The sequence below is a fragment of the Equus quagga genome, chromosome 6 (genome assembly GCF_021613505.1).
Source record: "Equus quagga isolate Etosha38 chromosome 6, UCLA_HA_Equagga_1.0, whole genome shotgun sequence".
Classification (NCBI taxonomy): domain Eukaryota; kingdom Metazoa; phylum Chordata; class Mammalia; order Perissodactyla; family Equidae; genus Equus; species Equus quagga.
This window is the reverse complement of record NC_060272.1, coordinates 103,391,786-103,410,359: the sequence shown is the minus strand read 5'-3', so window position 1 is coordinate 103,410,359 and position 18,574 is coordinate 103,391,786. Positions and strand designations below refer to the sequence as shown.

Here is an 18,574-nt window from a genome sequence, read left to right as displayed (position 1 = left end):
GGCATGAATGGCTAAGATTGTTTTTTAATTAAGAAGACAAGACTTCACCTTTGTGCTAGGATCAAGGAATATGCAACAGAAATAGAACCTAATATTGAGAAATCTTTCCTGCCGCTCTGAGCTACCTGTAAATGTAATGTGACGATACAACAGCATTTCCTTAAAGTTTTTCTAGAGGACACTAGTCCCTTGAGACATCTATGAGGGGAAATAGGTTTCCATAGTCGCATCACTTTAGGAATGACTCCCACTTCCTCCTCACCCCTCGGGAGTTTGCAATTTACATTAACAACTTAGAAACTCTTGGATGATGTCCTAAAAAGAAACCTGTTAACACAGGGTTTGCAAACTCATTTAACTTTGGAATCCTGTATTTGGATAATACCTCTTACCATCCTGTAGAATTTGGGGCCCACCGAAACTAGTGAAATATTGTTCCACAAAAAAAGACTGGCCACGTCAGTCAAAGCCTTGTCTCTAAATATTAATACAAATGTTACTTTTCTTGGCTAGTCAAGACTTATTAGAAATACACTCTATATAAAACAAACTATTTGATTAATTTATAATGAAATATTTTTAGCGTTTCAAGAGCTAAATTATCTGGAATGTCATTCAAGGTGGACTTGTGCTGAATTCCATTCTATAACAATATCTGCAGAAAGTTCTAGGATAGTTTAACAATATAATGTCCATGTTAAAAACCACTATTAGATCATTTCGGAAGCAATATAAAGAAAACTGCAATTTCATAAATTTTATAGTGCTGGGGTTTAGGAAAAGGGAAGTGAGCAAAGGAGACTGTCAAGCTAAAGTGGAAAGATGACTAATGTCAGACAAAGGAAGATACGTGACTTTTCTACAAATTTCTAAATTTTCATAGTACATATGGATTCCTTGTCCTACTTGGTCTCAGCAGGGACCCTTGAGCCTAGGAAGAAACCAATCACCTAGCTTGAAAATGATTAGTTAGATGGTACAACTTCAGGGAGCATAGGGTGTGTATCTGGATCAGTTGATCTGGTTTAAAGAGCTTGATTTGCCTTCTGATTAAGAAGACCAACCTATATAGGAATAAACGACTAAACTAAGCTAATTAAAGGAAATAGCTTGAATAATTCTTCCAGTAGCTGATTACCTGGGAAGATATGGAGGGACAGGGAGATGCTGGAGCAGTATCCGTGCTCATAAAGAAAAGGTTCAGATTGAGGTAATGCTCGTGACTGCAGAGGATTCTCAAGAACTCCAGCCTCATGGAAATGAGCGTTGGAAGGTTGTTGAGCTTGGCTGACAGCTGGAAAGAAAAATGAGAAGAGGAAAGAAGCGTTTACTGTAAGGTGAATGGTTTTGAGGTTGACAGACACAAAAATATTCTTTCTCCTCAGATACAGGCAATCAATTTAATAAAAATTAATGGGACAGTGCAATGGATGGCAAACTCTGCATTACACGGAAGCCCAATAAGTTTTCTTCTATTACTGTTCCCCTTAATAATTCTAGACTAACAGCTGTCAAAACGAGGATTCCTGTCCTGACCCTTGTCAAATCTATAGTACCATGGCAAGCCTGTGGTGAAAATAACCTGGAGGTACATCTCCAGTGTAACATAATATAATTAATTTTACAAAAACCCCACTGTGTCTGAGAAACTAAATGAAAGGAGTTGATCCCACCTGGGGCCACACAAAACTAATGGAATATGACAGGATGACTTTAAGGCCACAAGCGTTCGTTTGTAGTTCTCTAATTAAAGGCCCCATTGGGAAGTTCTCAAACCAGTTGCCTAGATGAAGGCATCAAATTACTTAGGAAAGTATGTAGTCTTTGCAAAAAAGCCCAGGGGTTTGGCCCAGAGTTGGAGGGGAGGAAGTAGAGGAGAAAGAAAGAGAAAGCTGGGAGAGTTTTCAGGAAAAATCTTCCTTAAAACAAACCAACCATAAAATAAGCAATGAGAAGCTAACAAAGGCGACAGTTGGGAAGACATTTCTTGCCTCCCTCAGGTAAGCTGACAACCGAAGGACCCAGACTCTAGGGCCTGCGACTCAGAGGCAGCTTCTCTTAAGGCAAAGTAAGGAAAGGAGGGTCTTGATGGACGGAGCCTCTCAGTTCATCCTCATAAACACTCTCCTGTCCCAGCACAGGAAACTGAGCATCGCGTCCTTGCAAATAGACATGCCTCCTCTTCATGCACTTTAAGAGTAGTTTTATAAACTATATAAATGAGCACATATTTTCAGCCATTTTAGGAGAAACCATTGTGTTCTGGCATTTTGCCTACAGAATCAATCATAGTTAGACATTTACTTGAAACGAATACCATTACTTATTATGAAAAAAATAAACATAAGATGGCTGTGAGAGAACAGTAACAAGAACCCCCACTTTGGCCAATGTGCATTACTGGCTGATTTTGGACCAATGGGGCCATGAGCAAATTGATTAGAACTTGGTCTTATACCTATCACTGAATAACCACCCACAAAGAGTTGCTGGGTCAAGTCAGCTCTCAGAACTTGAAAGCATAAGATATGTGCACTTGAAAGAAGGCCACACTGTAGGTACCTTTCATAGGTCCCTTGAGACTTCATTAAAGACAGAAATTTCAAAAATAATTTGAGTGATGTTTAGAATAGAGTAAGGTGCACTTTCTGAAACATCTGCTCCGAAGGTCAGGACCCACAGTGGTAGCCTCAGAGGCCCTTCTGAAGCATGGGTGCTAACTTAGTGGCAGATTGAAAGTGACACAGAGCAATTGAAAAACTAGATTTGTCTATTGTTAAGACTAATAAAAGACTAAGATTATTTATACTCATGGTCACAAAGTCTGTAAATGACAGAAAACATGATGGAATGTTTGAATCAGGTTACGTAAAAGGACAAAATCAGAGGACTTTGGAAGATTAGAACTTGTCTCAGGTATGATGTTCATACTGTATCTAGGTGGCTGGGACCAATGACTTAAATCACCACTGCCTGGGGCCAGTGATCTTTTTAGGCCTGTGTACTACCAATTGTGCAAAGTAATATGCGTGGATGTCTCTGGCAGACATAGAGCAGAGAATCAGAATGCGAAAGCCTGAGTAAATTAATCCAGCCTTGTCTTTTTGCAGACCAGGAAGCTACTTCCCCAAATGCGGAAGCTCTCCAAAATCAGAGGGGTTTCATGGCATCACGGAATTACAACACAGGTCTCTTAGTCTAAGGCTCTCTGGCAGCTGAGAGAGGAAACGAGGGAGAGAAAGAGGGTAAATTACAAGTACGCTCTAACTTCAAAGAAAGGGAAAGGATTAAAAAGGGAAAGAGACGGAAAGAAAAAAGCGAGGAAAGAATGAGAAAATTAAAACGTGCCTTTGCAGGGCGGATAAATATCTAGTCTGATTGCTTTCTTTGCCTTTTGGTAATGAAAACCCCCCACATGTGAGCAGTGACAAAGATTCTCCCCTTGACCACACTCTAGTCAAGGTCCTCTAGGTTCTTTTTCAAACAGGCCTGCCCTTTGGGCATTCCTCAAGGGCCTGATTTTAGCAAGAATTCTGCTAAATCACTTTAGCCAGAATCCCCACTCTTGATATCTGATCACCCTCAATATCTGACCAAATTCCTTACCCTTGACCCCCTCAGGCGACGGTCAGACAGCATGTCTGCCTTCAGTAAGAATCCTGTTAGGTTGGTTTAGCCAGAATCCAACCCTACCCCTGGTGTTTGTTCTCAGTAATATTTCATCCACTGACCCCTACCCTGCTCCTTGGCTATAAATTCCCTTTTCCTTGTTATATTCAGAGTTGAGCCCAATCTCTCCCTCCTACTGCAAAACCCCATCACAGTAGTCCTTATACCTATCATAATAGTCGTGAATGAAGTCTGGCTTACTGTTTAACAAGTGTCATGAGTAAGTTTTTCTTTAACAGCAGCTAACCCTGGGCCTATAGTGTTGTTCTAGCATCTTCTTTCCATATGCCCAACTTAAAAGTTTGAAAAACAGATTAATTTACAGTTGCAATCCATCCAACGACCTGTAATCCTAAACACCTAAGAGGGATGGCAAAGCGGAATGGCATAGTCCTCTACCGCTCCATTCTGGTGGAATCTGAAAGCGAAGATCCACCAGGGTCAAGATGTCAGGGTGCACAAGATGTTGGTGCTCTGGGACTTCTGAAATTTCCTTAGGATTCTCTTTTATAAGTCAGCTTCCTTATTAGGAGTTCCTTTAGGAAAGCCATGATCTTTTTTGGGGGGCAGGGGGGGAGGAGATAGTTTTATTTTACAAATGAGGAAATGGGACCCATAGAAGTTGAATGACTTTTAAGTCACTAAGGGATGAACCACAGAGAGCTAGTTCTGGCAGAACAGAGTGACTAGTCCACTGTACCTTGGAGTTAGGTAGACATGGCTCTTTCCTCCCTGGACAAGTTACATAACGCCTCTAAACCTCAGTTTTTATCATCTGTAAAATGTTGATAATAACACCTCACAAGGACTAAAGGATACAATTTCTATAAAGTGCTTAACACAGTGCCTGATCCATAGGGGAAAACCAGTGGTGGCGACAGTGATGGTGAAGGTGGAGGTGCTGATGATGGAGATGGTGATGGTGGGAGTGGGAGGCGATGACAACGGTGGCAGAAAGTGGTGATAATGGCAATGATAGTGGTACTGGTGGCTAGAGTAGGATATGGAAGAAAAGGAGTAGCAATAATAATAGCTGCTACTTATATTGCTATTGTTGGGACAGTTTGAGGGGGACAGTGGACAAAAGAAGAATTCCATTTAAAAGTTTGGGGGAGATCACACTGATAAGATGCTCTTGGATTATAAAATATTTGCTTTGTGCTCAGTGAAATTCAGTCTCTTTGACTGATTTTATCAGAGTTCTTTAAAGTCAGAATTTCACAACCACAATTTAAATTACCCTAATACGTGAAAAGAGACATCATACTTTGAATTCTGTACCTGGTCAAAGACTGAATGCTACAGTCATGTAATTTCTTTTAAATGTTAAACTGAAAAAGGCAGATCATATCACTACTAAATTTCAATTCCCATAGATTTACTTGTTGAGCCTTCCGTGCTGGGTTGGTAAATGCTCCAGGAACCCGTGAAAGGAGTGTGTCTAGGGATGTCCACGACACAAAACCAATGACATGAGGAAAGGACCACAAAACCCAGAATGTACAAGAGTCAAACTGTCTAACTTGGGAATGAATACGATAGCATCCCATGGCAGGGAGCGCCACATCAGATGAGAAGGAAGCAAGGACACCATGGCTATCAGGGAACACTCACCTGGTTGCAGTAATGTTTGATGAGGTTAAACACAAAGCCACGATCCATGAGTGAGAGAAGGTCATATAAAAAGAAAGCCAGGCTGATGTTGATCTTTTCCGCCTGTTCGTTTTCCTTAAAAACAAACATACAAACAAACACTCAAATGATTTTGTGGTAAGCCCCAGTCATGAACTCCCAGGTCCCTGGTGGGAAAGCTGGGAGAGACAGGTCCTTCTTTTCAGCCAGTGTCCTTCTAAGAGACACTGAGCAAAGCAGGTCACCCTGTAAAATTGTAGCAAATACAATTTAGCCCTTCATTGATGCCAGGAGTGTTAGATTGAATCAAGTAATTCTTTATCTACCGTATATTTAGTTACATTCCTTCCAGTCCTTTTTACTGTGTGTATATTTATACGTATATAATTGAGCTCTTTCTCTGAGTACAATGTTGGGTCCTAATTTTTTTCATTCAATATTATATTATGAACATTTTCTTACATTTGTAATATTTCTTCAAAACTAGTTTTTTTTTTTTCCTTTTTCTCCCCAAAGCCCCCCAGTACATAGTTGTATAGTCTTCGTTGTGGGTCCTTCTAGTTGTGGCATGTGGGATGCCGCCTCAGCGTGGCTTGACGAGCAGTGCCATGTCCGCCCAGGATTCGAACCAATGAAACACTGGGCCACCTGCAGCAGGGCGCGCGAACCTAACCACTCGGCCACGGGGCCAGCCCCTTCAAAACTACTTTTTAATGGCTGCCTTGTACTTCTTCATCTGGCTCTACCATAATTTATTTGATTCTGGTAATTACTATTTTGGTAAAACCAATTTGAAATGTATTCACTATCTTCAATAAGACAGATTCTTAATTCATAAGGATTATTGCAGAAAATCTAATCAGGATAAAAGAATCTGTTTTTACCTAAGAAATTTTTTTCTCCAATTAGGCAGCACTCTCAGCCTAAGAGAGGTCAGAGTTAGACACAGCAGAGTGAACTCTTGCATGAATTGAGGCCAGAGTTTTTGTTTTTAATACTTCTCAGTGCTCATATTTATGAGGGGTTTTACAGCACTTCAGAGCAATTGGGATTCATTTTTTCATGCTTATGTCTTCTGTTCTCAGAATGATAAATCAATTTTCTTTGACACTATTGAAAATATGATTTGAAAATACATTCTTCCTGTTACGACGTGCACTTTGCAAATTCAGGCCAAGCTGACCAGCCACTGGGGTGGATGGAGACCTGACAGAGAAGCTTCCACAGTATCACTGAGGGGCAAGTCCTTGCGCTCCCAGCATCCTCCACGTGGGCCACTCCCGGATGGTTTATGTAACTGTCTGAATATTCTGGGCTCAGCAACTTCAGTTTTGGCTGTGCTGCTAGCGGTGTGACTTTTGGAAAACTGATCAACCTCACTGTGCCTCATTTTTCACGCCTGCCAAAATGGAGATAACACTGCTGCTCTATCAAAGTTTGCCATGAGAAATAACCAAATGGAAACCTTCTTGGTATTATACGAATTCTTAATAATGATAAAGGTTTTAATAATTGCCACTGCTGCCTCAACTTTTATAGTTACCCTCTAAAATTTTCTTATTTTGTTTTTTTACTTTCTCTTTTGAAATAATTTCAAACTTACAGAACAGATGCAAGAATAGTACAAGAACTCCTGTATGCCCTTTCACCAGATTCTTTAACACTTGGCATTTTACGTTTAGCTTTATCATTCCCTCTATATATACAATTTTTTTCCAGAACCATTTGACAGTATGTTGCAAATGTTCCCATTTGCACCATAATACTTCAGGGTGTATTTCCTAAGAATAAGAATATTCTCTGTTATATCTACATTGATACAATAATTTAAACTATTGCAATTTCGTACTGCAATTTTTTATGGCAATCTCCCAGCCCTATCCCAGGGTCCTGTCCAGGATAATATAAGCATTTAGTTGCCACATATAGTTAGTTACATTTTAATTACTGTTTTAAGATGATGCTCATTTTTCTCTGATTGTGAAAATAACATACGCTCAAGGTAAAAAATTTAGAAAGTAAACAGTAAATGACACGGTTACCTTCTGAGGTTTTACTAAAAGGGCTGCAATCTCCGAGGTGACCACATTAACAATAGTAGTTATGTCATCTTTGAAACGGTCGGAAAAACGAGTCCTCCGAAAATTGTCCCGTTTGTCCATGTTATGTACATACTGGGCCATGCTTTTCACCTACAGAAGGGATGGGAGAAATGTCAACATGGAAATTGGTGACCTGCTTGTCTGCCGTGGAAAGGGGAAAAGGCTGGAAGAAAAGCTCCTTAACAATGGACTTTCTAACACTTGATCTGCGCTGCTGGTTGCCCAACAGGCTCTGGACTAAAAATGCTCCTGACACAGAAATGGTTACCATGGTGGCAGAGTGGGAAGGGTGTCCTCTTTTTGACCCCAAGTCAGGGGGCTTCCTTCTTGCTGCTGACAAAGCCAGGGAGCTTAATTCTTTAGCTACGGTGTCATCAGCCTCCCCTTCTCTCAACAGCCTAGGTCCAGGAAGGCAGACGAGGCTGGGCTCCCACAGCCACCTAGGCATCAGTCACAGCACACAGCACATTCAATGGAAAGGAGCTGTTTATGATACTGTTTCTGATGTGAACAGAAGTCATTTCTGTCCCTGAAACCATAGGAAGGAGAACATGGAGAAATGTTTCTTTCATTCTGAGTTTCAAGCTGACATGGGGAGCACAGTTTTCCCAAAAACAATTCTATAGTAGGCTAGCTGCAAACTTAACCACTATTTGGAACATTGCCTCTAGGAGAAATTATGTTTTGAGTTCTATAAGACTAATAAAATGCATATAAAAACTATACACACATATCCTAAAACATAATACATACATTGTACATAATGTATATACATATATATATTTTCAAAATAAAAATCTGTCTGCTAATTGGTGATTGCCTGTATGACGACCAGCTCACCAGCTCAATGCCTACCACGACTGTAAATCAAGACTATGCTTATTTTGTGGACTTCCTCCTGAGGCCAGGAGATTTGTGGGTCCACACAGCTTCCTTTGATACAGTCTGAGGTTGCCTCTTGCCCCTGTTGGAAGTTGCTTAGAGTTATCAGGAACGGTCTGATGGGAAACACTGGGAGTTCTGGTGGTTGGGTGCCTACCCTCTAAGGTCATTTTTATGGATGTGTCCAGGCTAATCAGAGAGTCACTGCAAAAAAGAAATGACCCTGGAGGTTGAACTGTCCACATTTGCATGAAGGTGACCTCCTAGGTCAGGGCTCGAAGAAGAGGGGACAAAATTGTATGGGAAAAATGACCCCCACTCCCAAGAACTAGATGGGAGAACTTTTATGCACTAATAGTAGATTTCTAAGAATGCGGCACTGGCGATTTTCATTAGCACTGAGACAAACAGGTAAAAAACAAAGAGAAGGTAAAATAAGAAGAGAAAAACAGACAGACACCCTTTGTGTGTTTTGTGTTTTAAGATAATGCCAGGGCCAGCATGGGGAAGACCTAAGAATATAAAATCCTGAAGCCCAGTATAAGAATCACCATTCCTCTTTGCTGCAGAGTCCTTCTTGGCTCAGGACACACGGATGTGTGTGTACTCCACAGGGTCTCATACACTCGGCGGAAGGACCTGAATGAGGTGTGGGAACTGGATCCCATTTTTGTCTGCCCAAATGTCTCTCTCACTAGACTCCTAACAAAGGAACTAGGAAGACAGGACTTCTTTGTTTTGGGCTACCCCAATCTGGATGTTCTGGGGGCTAACCCACTCCAGCATCAGGTTTTTAGAATTCACTATTGTACTCGCCTCTTGCCCGCTGAGTTTGGCCATCCAACAACCAAATAGATAATTCTCACAATACTGTACTTCCAACTAATGGCCTCTTTCCAGACTGTCAGCAACTTGCCAGCTACTGTGTTCTTCGGATCTCCAGAGAGGAACACCCAACGGAAATACTAGTGCTTGTCTGGCCCATTATTTGTAGGATAGGGTAAGGCAGGAAAATATTTTCCCCCGTATTGGCTTTGGTGGCCCATTCAAAGGAGGGTTAGCTCTAAAGAACCACTTGGAGCAGAACTTCACGCTCCGAGTAAACTAGGTCACCCATTTACCTCTAGGTCCTCAAAGTCTGGCTCAGCAGTTTCTAGAAGCACAGGGATTGATTCATTAGCAAGTGTGAAATTCACCCAAGGATTGTGTTCAACAGCTCTAATGCCAAAGTGATTGTTCATTAGCGCTTGGACATTAACACAGCAGAAGGGTGTTAAACCGCTTAGGTTGTTGGCTAAACCCAAGGAGGCTGTCTTTTCTTTCTCTTCAAGCTTCTTGGTAAAAAAACTACTTTGGTTTTAAAATAACTTCCTGGGCATCCATAAGGCAAATGCACAAACAATGTGTGGAGGAGCGGGCACCCGGTCTGAGTCTGAGATCAGTGTCCTTGTGAAGTTCTGGCTGGGGCTGACAGTTTCCGCTTGCCTCCGCCCCAGCCCCTAGGTCCATTTTTTGCCCTTCTCTGTCTATCCCTGAACCCTGGGAAGCTGAACTCTATGGACTACATCACTCAGGACTCCTTGTCCTTGGGCTTCTGGTTGGAGTTGGCCAATGGGAGGCACCAGCAGGGCTCACTGGGCGGGAGAACAGAGAGGTCCAGGTACTTACCTGCTCCATGGCCCTCATCCCTGCCGCCGCATGGTTCTAGCAGGGACAACGTTTCTCTAAGACTCCAGCTGCTAGGATGTGGGCCCTCTTCTCCGCCTCAGCTGTCTCTCAGCCCCAGTTACACTGCTTGCTATCCTCGCTTCTTTAGAGCTAGGATAGATAAAGGCTTCCAGCAATTGCTGCTCCCAGGGTGCTTCACCAACCCTTATCTGCTCTTATAACCTTGTGTACACCCTGGGCAGAGTCCCTTTGATAAATGCTTTTCAGTTAACCCCTTTAAGTAATGCCAACGCTGTCGTGCCAGGACCCTGACCGACTTAGGTTACAACCTGCAGAGCCCTGGTAATCAGCGTCTTGTGTGACCTGCATATTGACCAACTCCCTCCATGTGCTCAGATCAGCAGCTTTCTTTCCAACTATCTCATCTATTGACCATAAGAGACTTCCAGTAGTAAGGAGGGCTACTAGTTTTAGCTTTTGCTTTCTCTCCTGGGCCCACCGAGAGCTAGTAAATAAATGCGTAAGATCAAAAGCAATCTTCTCCTTTTCCATGGTTCTTAGTTTCCCGCGGTTAGGGGCAGAGAGGTGGTGCTGCTGAAGCCTTTGGTGGGCTTAGAGACTTCTCCTTATGGCCTCCACCCTCCTCCAACCCCATCTGTAAATTGGGGATGATAGAAAACTCCTGCCTTAAATGAGATAATGTTTCAAATGGTGCTGGACGTGTACAGAATAATATGCTCAATATATTTTAGATGTTATAATTTCTCCTTCAGAGATGTCAGCTGTTATTGGGATTATATGAAGGACAGAGTCATCATTACGCCTGCAGAGAATGCAAACTTGTCCTCAAAGGAGAGCTCTAGGATGCCACGTGGAGCCACTCAGGCCTAGCCATGCTGAGTTTGTTCTGATTGGGAATGGAATAATCATTGTAGCACTGCATTAAAGTCAACTTTGGAATACAAAGGTTTTGCATGTTGTTAGTATGTTAGGCTAAGAAAATGTTTTGTAACTTTGAGCTTCCAAGGAGAGGCAAAGAGGAAAAGAGCCTGGATTTACAAGCTGTGGAATTCAGGCTCTGCCCCTCAGGGCTGAGAGCGGGGCAAACCCCTACTGAGCAATGGGGATAACTCCCCAGGGGGGTTATCTCACAGGGTTTACTGCGGTTTCAGAGATGCGGTCCTTAGAGCTGCTACTGGAACCTTCAGGGAGCAGTCTGAGAACCACCACCCTAGGGGCTTGGCTCTCCAGTCTAACAACCGTAGTATTTATAATATATAACTATTAAATAAGACCTAAAAGTGCTTAGGTGAAGAGAACGTGCATATGTGTGTGAGTAAATGATATAAAACATCTTTGAGTCAGGAGACTGCTTTCCTTTGGGACTTTCTTCTATGAGATTCTACAATATCAATTTGAGTTTTTGCTTCTTGTCTTTTTTTTTTTAATTGCAAATTTGACAGATGAATTCAGTTTCAAATTCTTTGTCTGAATTATCTATAGATGGATTATAACCCAAGGGAATCTTCCCTATGGAGAAACTTGATGGTGGGTGGGATGGGTGGGTAGAAGCAGGATGTACAGGGCTTGAAGTGTTGGTTTTGATGCTTCTCACGCCTCCAGAGTTTTATTGCCAGTCCACTTCCTGCCAGAGCACAGAGCTCATGTCTTACTGCCAATGTGGTTGCCCCAAAACTTGTGAGCTGCAGCCTCTCATCTTAATCAGCTTGGCTTTTAGAATGCAGAGCCCTGGTGCTGGCTGGGTACAAATCTGGAAGGACCCCTAGCTCTGTTTAGGTCTCATAGAGCAGAGGTGGTGTGGACCAGCGGATCTTCAGTGAGCTTAGAAGTCACCCAGGAAGACAGGTAAACGCACACTGCTGGTTCCGACCCTCTTCACTGCACTCAGTTCTAGGGAGGGTCTCAAGAATCTGCTTTATTTTTATTAAGCACCTCCAGGTGATTCTGTTGTGGGGATTTGGGACTGTGCTTCGAAAAGACACCTCTCCTGCAAAATTTTTCTCAAGCTAGGGCTCGGAACTTGGTGAAACTCTAAAGGACTGAATCCCGGATGTATTTCTATGGCACTGGCCTGGCTTCTTTTTAACCTCATTGCTCATCACTTCCCATTTCCTTCTCAGTATGTGTTTTATTTTTGTGTCCTTTGATTCCCTGTTCTCTATGTCCTATCGTTCACTATTGTTCCCTTTTTATTGGCTTGAACTCACATAGATAAACCAGAGCCCAGGGGGAGATCCTACCGCCTCTCTTTCTTAAAAAAAAAGAAAAAAAAAATATTCCCTTAATGTCACAGAGGAAAATACTCAGTAAATATAAAGCTAACTCTATTACTAAATCTCAATTTGCTCCTTATTCTCTGGATTGTTTGCACATTTTTACGTAGTTGGTGTCTATGTTTTTATACCTTTTTTCACTTAAAATCATATCACAATGCATCTCCATTTATCAATGGCGACAAAATGCTTACTCTAGTGGCTTTATGGTAAAATCCTTTCACTTCTAATGATAATTAAACAAAAAATAGGTATTATTCTCTTTATTTTAAAATTAAGGAATACGGCTGTACCTTTTGATTTTCTGCTAGAGAATGGATGGAAGTTGTAGGTAAACAGATTTAAGAGTTTCACTTTTTTCCCCCCAACAAATATTAGTTGGTGCTTGTATTGATGCCAAGCTGTGTTCTGGGCTAGCGATAGGATAGTGAAGATGACAGACCCATATACTAGAAATCTAATAGGCAAGACAGAACAACATTTATAAATTGTGATAAGTGCTAGGAAGGAAATAAATAGGGTGTTTAAAAGGAGAATAGAGTGGAAGACATATTACAGTATAAGGTGGTCAGAAAAGGCCTCTCGGAGGTGGTGACATTAAAGCTGAAACCTAAAGAACCCAAAAAGTACATGCATGGGGGGATGAAAGGTGGGGAACTGGGGAGAGACTCTGAAAAAGGCTTTGAGGCTGAAAAGGCCTTGGCATTGTCAAAGACCCAAAATGGGAACAATGAGGCTGAATGAGGGGGGAATATGGCCTGAGATGAGGTTAGAGATGGAGGCAAACTGAATGGTACAAGGGCTTTTTAGGCCACGATAAAAATTTGTGATTTATTTCCAGTACCCTGAAAGTCACTGAAGGGTTTTAAAGAAGGAAGTGACATTATCTGTTTACTATGATGCAGGATGGACGGGCTGAGGGCAAAAATGAATGCAGGTGGGCGAAAGAGGACATTATTATGAGAGGCAGGCAAAAGATGATGGTGGCTTGGCCAGGTGGGGAGCAGTGAAAATGGTCAGAAGCAACAGGCTGGACGTAGATTTTAAGGCAGAATCAACAAGATTTGGCGGAAGATGGATGGAGGGGTGAGGGAGAGTTGGATTCCAAGGAATGATCCCAGGTTTTCAGCAGGAGCAACTCAGTGGATAAAATGTCAACTCCTGATATGGGACACTTCACTGCCTTTCTGCAATGTGCTTTTCACGCCCTATTGAGCATAGATAGAAACATGCAAGAATCTTACCAGAAGCTCAAAGAAGAACCAGGCGTACTTGAAGACTGTTTCTCTCACCATCCCGGTGCTGACGACCATCTGCAAGGCAAGCTCCTCGTGGAAATGCTACATAACAACCACAAAAACCAGACTATGATGCCAAATGCTTTATACACCAAAACCTCTTTCCTTTTTTACCAACCGTAATAGCTTGTTAGTTACTGATGCATGTGTCCCAGAGGTCCTAGACCACAGGTGGACCGTCAGTGCTGAAATACTTGAGACCAGAGGGCATTTTAGGCAGGTAGGGGAAGGCTGGTGGTATCACCAGATTTGAAGGACGGCCTAGGATGGGAGTGAAGCTGATTCTGGGGTAGCAGTCAGACCTGGGACCATCTGTTTATATCAGATCATGCTGCAAATGCTCTGTGTGACCTTGTGCAGGCCATTCCTCTCTTTCCCCTTAGTTTTCTCATCCATAAACTCAGCTGTTTGGTAGCAGTGGTTCTTGAACTTGAATGTGTATCAGAATCCCTTGGAGGGCTCGTGAAGACAACAGACTGCTGGCCCCACCCCCAGAGTTCTGGATTCAGATTGAGTAAGTCTGGGGCAGGGCCTGAGAATTTGCATTTTTAACAAGTTCCCAGGTGATGCTGACATTTCTGGTCTGGGGACCACGATTAGAGAATCGCTATCTAGATGGTATCTAAATGCCCTTCCACATTGGACGATTCTTGTTTTTATCTCCATGATGGTTTTGTAAGAAATGTGATGAGTTGGGGTTATGAGTAGATCACCTGCATTAAAAGTCATGGTGGTAGCAGCCTGAACTCACAGCTTCTAAATTCTTAGGTCCCAGGGTCAGATGCCTGAAAGTCCCTCAGCTCCACTTTATGTCACTTCCCTTCAAGTCATCTGACTGCCTGACAGCAAATGTGGCAGATGGTGACTTCTGCACCTTTCTTATCTTTCCCATTCCCTAATGTATATGGCTACCTGTTAATGCTCCTGACAACAGTGTTGATTGGCAAGTTCAAGACTAAAGGTAGGGCAACCAACTCATCTCAGTTTGCCTGGACTACCTGGTCTTAAAATGGAAAATCCTGCCTTCCAGGGACCCCCTCAGTCCTGGGCAAACTGGGATGGGTGGTCACCCTAACTAACGGCAAAAATGACGTCTGGGCATTTTCTGTGGATTTCATTCATCTAATGACCACAAAATCTAGAATAAATACAGATGAACTAACTTTTTATTGTTGTGTGGGTAAGAAAGCTGAAACTATTCGAACACCCTACTATGATATTCTAGAGTACTGGCTTATGTGGCAGTTAAGTTTTAAACTCAACATCTAAAGCAAAAATTGATATAGCAAAGATTGCCATTGACAAGCCTTTAAAGTACCCACAATGTACAGTATGCAGGCAACCCAATTTACTAATTCTTGTGAACTTTAAAATTTGAGTTGCTCAGCTGAACTAAAAGGGACAAATGGAAAATCTACGTGCAGATGTCTGGATATTCCAACTATTCACATCCACAGCCGGTCAGTGGTGAGGAATGGAGCAGGCCGTAGTGTTTCAGCTTGTCAGAGGGTTCCACTTCATTCTGCCAGGTGAGTCAAACTTCTCTAACCTTAATACACGTTAACACACGTGTCTGTGGTTGTGAGACACACGTGAAGCTCGCCTATCTGGGAGAGGCATGAGGCTGAGTGTAAGCTGGCAGGTGGTCTCAGTGTACATAAGATGTAACTCAGCTACAGCCGGATCTTCCCATTGTAGGAAAGACACGCTCCACCAGCTTCAAAGATAACCTCTGGAAAATAGGTCAGTTTGACTGCCAGAGTCTTATGGCAAGAAGAGATTAGAGGAGGATAAGCTGCTTCTTAAAGTAATTTATGCTGCTTACTGGGCAACATTATGACAAGAACACCTTGCTCCAGAGGTTATAGAAAATAGCTAAGCAGTTAAACCTTGTCTGTGGGGCTAGTGAGGAAACACTGGCTAAACTTTCCTCTGAAATGAAACGATTCTCTTCGGGTGGTAGAAATGACCAGAAACAAAGTCAAAACAAAGCAACTGCAGAACCAAACATGACTGTGCCCGGAAGAAATCAGGCCCTGCCTCAAAGGAAGTCAGGCTGGAGGCAAATCATGGTTTGTAAGAAGGAAAATGGCGCTTGTAATCAGTCACTGCCAAGCCCCATGCTAAGTTTTAGAGTAAGTGAAAAATTTATTTTCAGCACCTAGTCATATGTTCTTTCATTTCTCCTTTACAAACAACTCCTGGTACCTCTCCCCAGACATACGGTGCCTGGATTGCTGCAGAGTCTGGAGCGCGCGTTTGGCAGGGCCTTCTCCTACTGATCCTGCCCTCACCTAGTTCAAAGTGAGCTGGGCTGCGCTCTTTCCCTCCTTGTCTTTTTAACAAACATTTCCTTTTGGTGTCAGCTGTTGCAAATGGCTTCTTCTGCTATTCTTCCAATCAGCATATTTACATTTTAATAGGGGTCTTGAAAGACATTCAAGACCTTAACTTAAGTAGTTACTAAAATGGTGCAACTCTTGGGTGCCTGGCAGAGGAGAAAACTGTGACAGACAGCTCTTTCCCCCTCACCTCACAGACCACACAGGCTGTGATTACAATTGGAGAATTGTAAACAAGAAGCTAATGCAGAGGTTGTCAAAGCCTGGTCCCGGGACCAGCATCAGCTGGGAACATGTTAGAAATGCAAATTCTTGAGCTCCACTGCAGATCTATTGAATCAGAAACTCTGGGGATGGGGTCCAGCAGTCAGTTTTAACAAGCCATCCAGGTACTTCTGCATGGTAAGGTTGGAGAACCACTGATAAATAGGTAATCAGGTGGTCAAAACATGGAGGATCACGGACAGGCTGCAAATATGTGTGTGCGTGTTTGTGTATGTGTGTGTTAGGAGGACTGGAACAAGGTAGGAGAGCACTTTGATGGTGTCTTTTTCCAATCATTGTGAGAGGGCATGGGGCAAATTATCCTCACACTGCTCTGCTCAGTACCTTTTTGCTGGCTGGCCTTGGGGCTGTGGTTGAGCTTGGAACATCGTTATTGCCAGAGCAATAGTAAGACATCCGGTTGCAGTTGCGATCAGTAACCTGAAACAGACAAACCATGACTCAGCAGTCCACTGACAGTGGCCCACTGGAGTGACGAGCCAGCAGCCTGGAAATCACACCCTCAGAATTCATTTTTAATATATATCTTTTTTTTTTCTGGTTACAAAGATAAAACAATTACTACGAATAAATATAAAAGCAAAGAAGGTCAAGTTACACCTAGTTCCATCTGCTCCTGAATCACTGTTAACATTTTGGTGTGTAGTAACCTAGAATTAAAACCTAGTGAAGTACCAGGAGGTGCTGACTAGTCCCTTCAATATTCTAAGCATCTCTGACTTAGTGGGAGAGCAGGAAAAAATGTGTGGGAACAGTGCCTCTCTGTGGGTTAGAATGGTACTGTGCCCAGTCTCAATCCTGTAATTAATAGATTGCCAAAAACCATTTCTGAAAGGAAGGATTATACTCTGTTCTTTTAGTTGGACAAAATTTTTTCCCCTTGCTACAAAATAACTGGAAAATTCTTAACACAGTCCACACAGAAATTCAATATTTTGTCTTATTAAAGGAAACTGTAACGATCCAGGATGTCAGTGATAAGTGCAGACCACTTCTCCCCTGGGCCACCAGAAAACGATATTGCTGAAAGGGACCTTAGATGTGAAGTTGAACCATGGTGTGCTGGCAAGTGTTTAACAAGCAGCTCTTGGCAGGGAGGGGCTCATGTGTAGCACTGGTCAATTTCTGTGCTGTAAATGTTTCCATCACGGCTGATTTCAAGTTAACAGGATATGACTGAACACAGCGTTGGGACGAGATGTGCAGTAGCAAACCATCATATAGTATTTCCACCATACAGATGCAAATAGACATAAATAACCTCAAGAACATAGATAATAGTAAAATGTAGTAAAATAATTAGGAAAGGATGAGGTTTGAGTACTACCCTTTTAAAGTGGAATAATTTTAGATTTACAGACAAGTTGCAAAGGTGGTACAGAGTTCTTATATACCCTTCACCCAGTTCCCCTTAATGTTGATATCTTACATTACCGTACATTTGTCAAAACTGAGAAATTAACATTGGCACGCTACCATTAACTAAACCACTGAGTATGTGGATTTCGCCAGTGTTTCCACTAATGTCCTGTTTCTCTTCCAAGATACAAGCCAGGATACCACATTGCATTTAGATTACCTTTGTCTTTAATATAACTTATTTGTTAGCTTATATAATTTAATTTTTTAAAATGTCTATGTTTAACAACTAATTCAAAAAATTCCTGAAAATTTAATAATCAGCTTTCAGAAACTGGTACAAGCCAGCTCCAGCACATCCCTGGGTTGATTCTGTAAGTCGAAAAGGTTAGAATATCAACAATTTCATATGTGCAACTGATAAATCCTCAGAATCTCTTGGAGTGGATCCAGAGATGATGCTTAAGTTCATCCAATGTCCAGAACCTCTGCAGAGGTGAGGGCAATGAGGCCCAGGGCAGGAACTGACTTGCCCATGACCACACGGCTGGGTGGGGTCAGAGCCGAGACCCAACCCTGGTCTCCAGATTCCTTTTGTCACAACATACTGTCTCAAGTGGGTGGACTTTATAAGGGAAACTATGTCAAAACTAGAGAGTTTGATTTATCTTAATCAGAGGAAATATTACTCTAAAAGATTAGCCACCCTGAGGCCACAGATAAGTGGAAAGAAAATTCAGACTAAGAATTCATGGGAGCTCTGTGAAAAAAAACCCACTGAATCATATACTTGAAAAGGGTGAATTTTATGGTATGTGAATTATATCATAATTTAGTTTTTTTTTAAAGATTGGCACCTGAGCTAACATCTGTTGCCAATCTTTTTTTTTTCTTTCTTCTTCTCCCCAAAGTCCCCCCAATACATAGTTGTATATTGCAGTTGTGAGTGCCTCTGGTTGTGCTATGTGGGATGCCACCACAACACGGCCTGATGAGTGGTGCCATGTTCATGCCCAGGATCCGAACCAGCAAAATCCTGGGCT

At 42.3% G+C, this 18,574-nt stretch overlaps 1 protein-coding gene across 2 annotated transcripts in view; it reads right to left on the bottom strand.

The window, feature by feature from the left end:
* Positions 1-18,574, bottom strand: part of DOCK8 (dedicator of cytokinesis 8) — a 206,102-nt gene that overhangs the window by 51,297 nt on the left and 136,231 nt on the right. For both annotated transcript variants that reach the window (XM_046664172.1, XM_046664173.1), the window contains 5 exons: positions 16,497-16,592; positions 13,492-13,587; positions 7,344-7,493; positions 5,284-5,397; positions 1,139-1,294 (listed from right to left, as the gene is read on the bottom strand). In XM_046664172.1, coding sequence (XP_046520128.1) covers positions 1,139-1,294; positions 5,284-5,397; positions 7,344-7,493; positions 13,492-13,587; positions 16,497-16,592 — 612 coding nt within the window. The remainder of the gene's footprint in view (positions 1-1,138; positions 1,295-5,283; positions 5,398-7,343; positions 7,494-13,491; positions 13,588-16,496; positions 16,593-18,574) is intronic.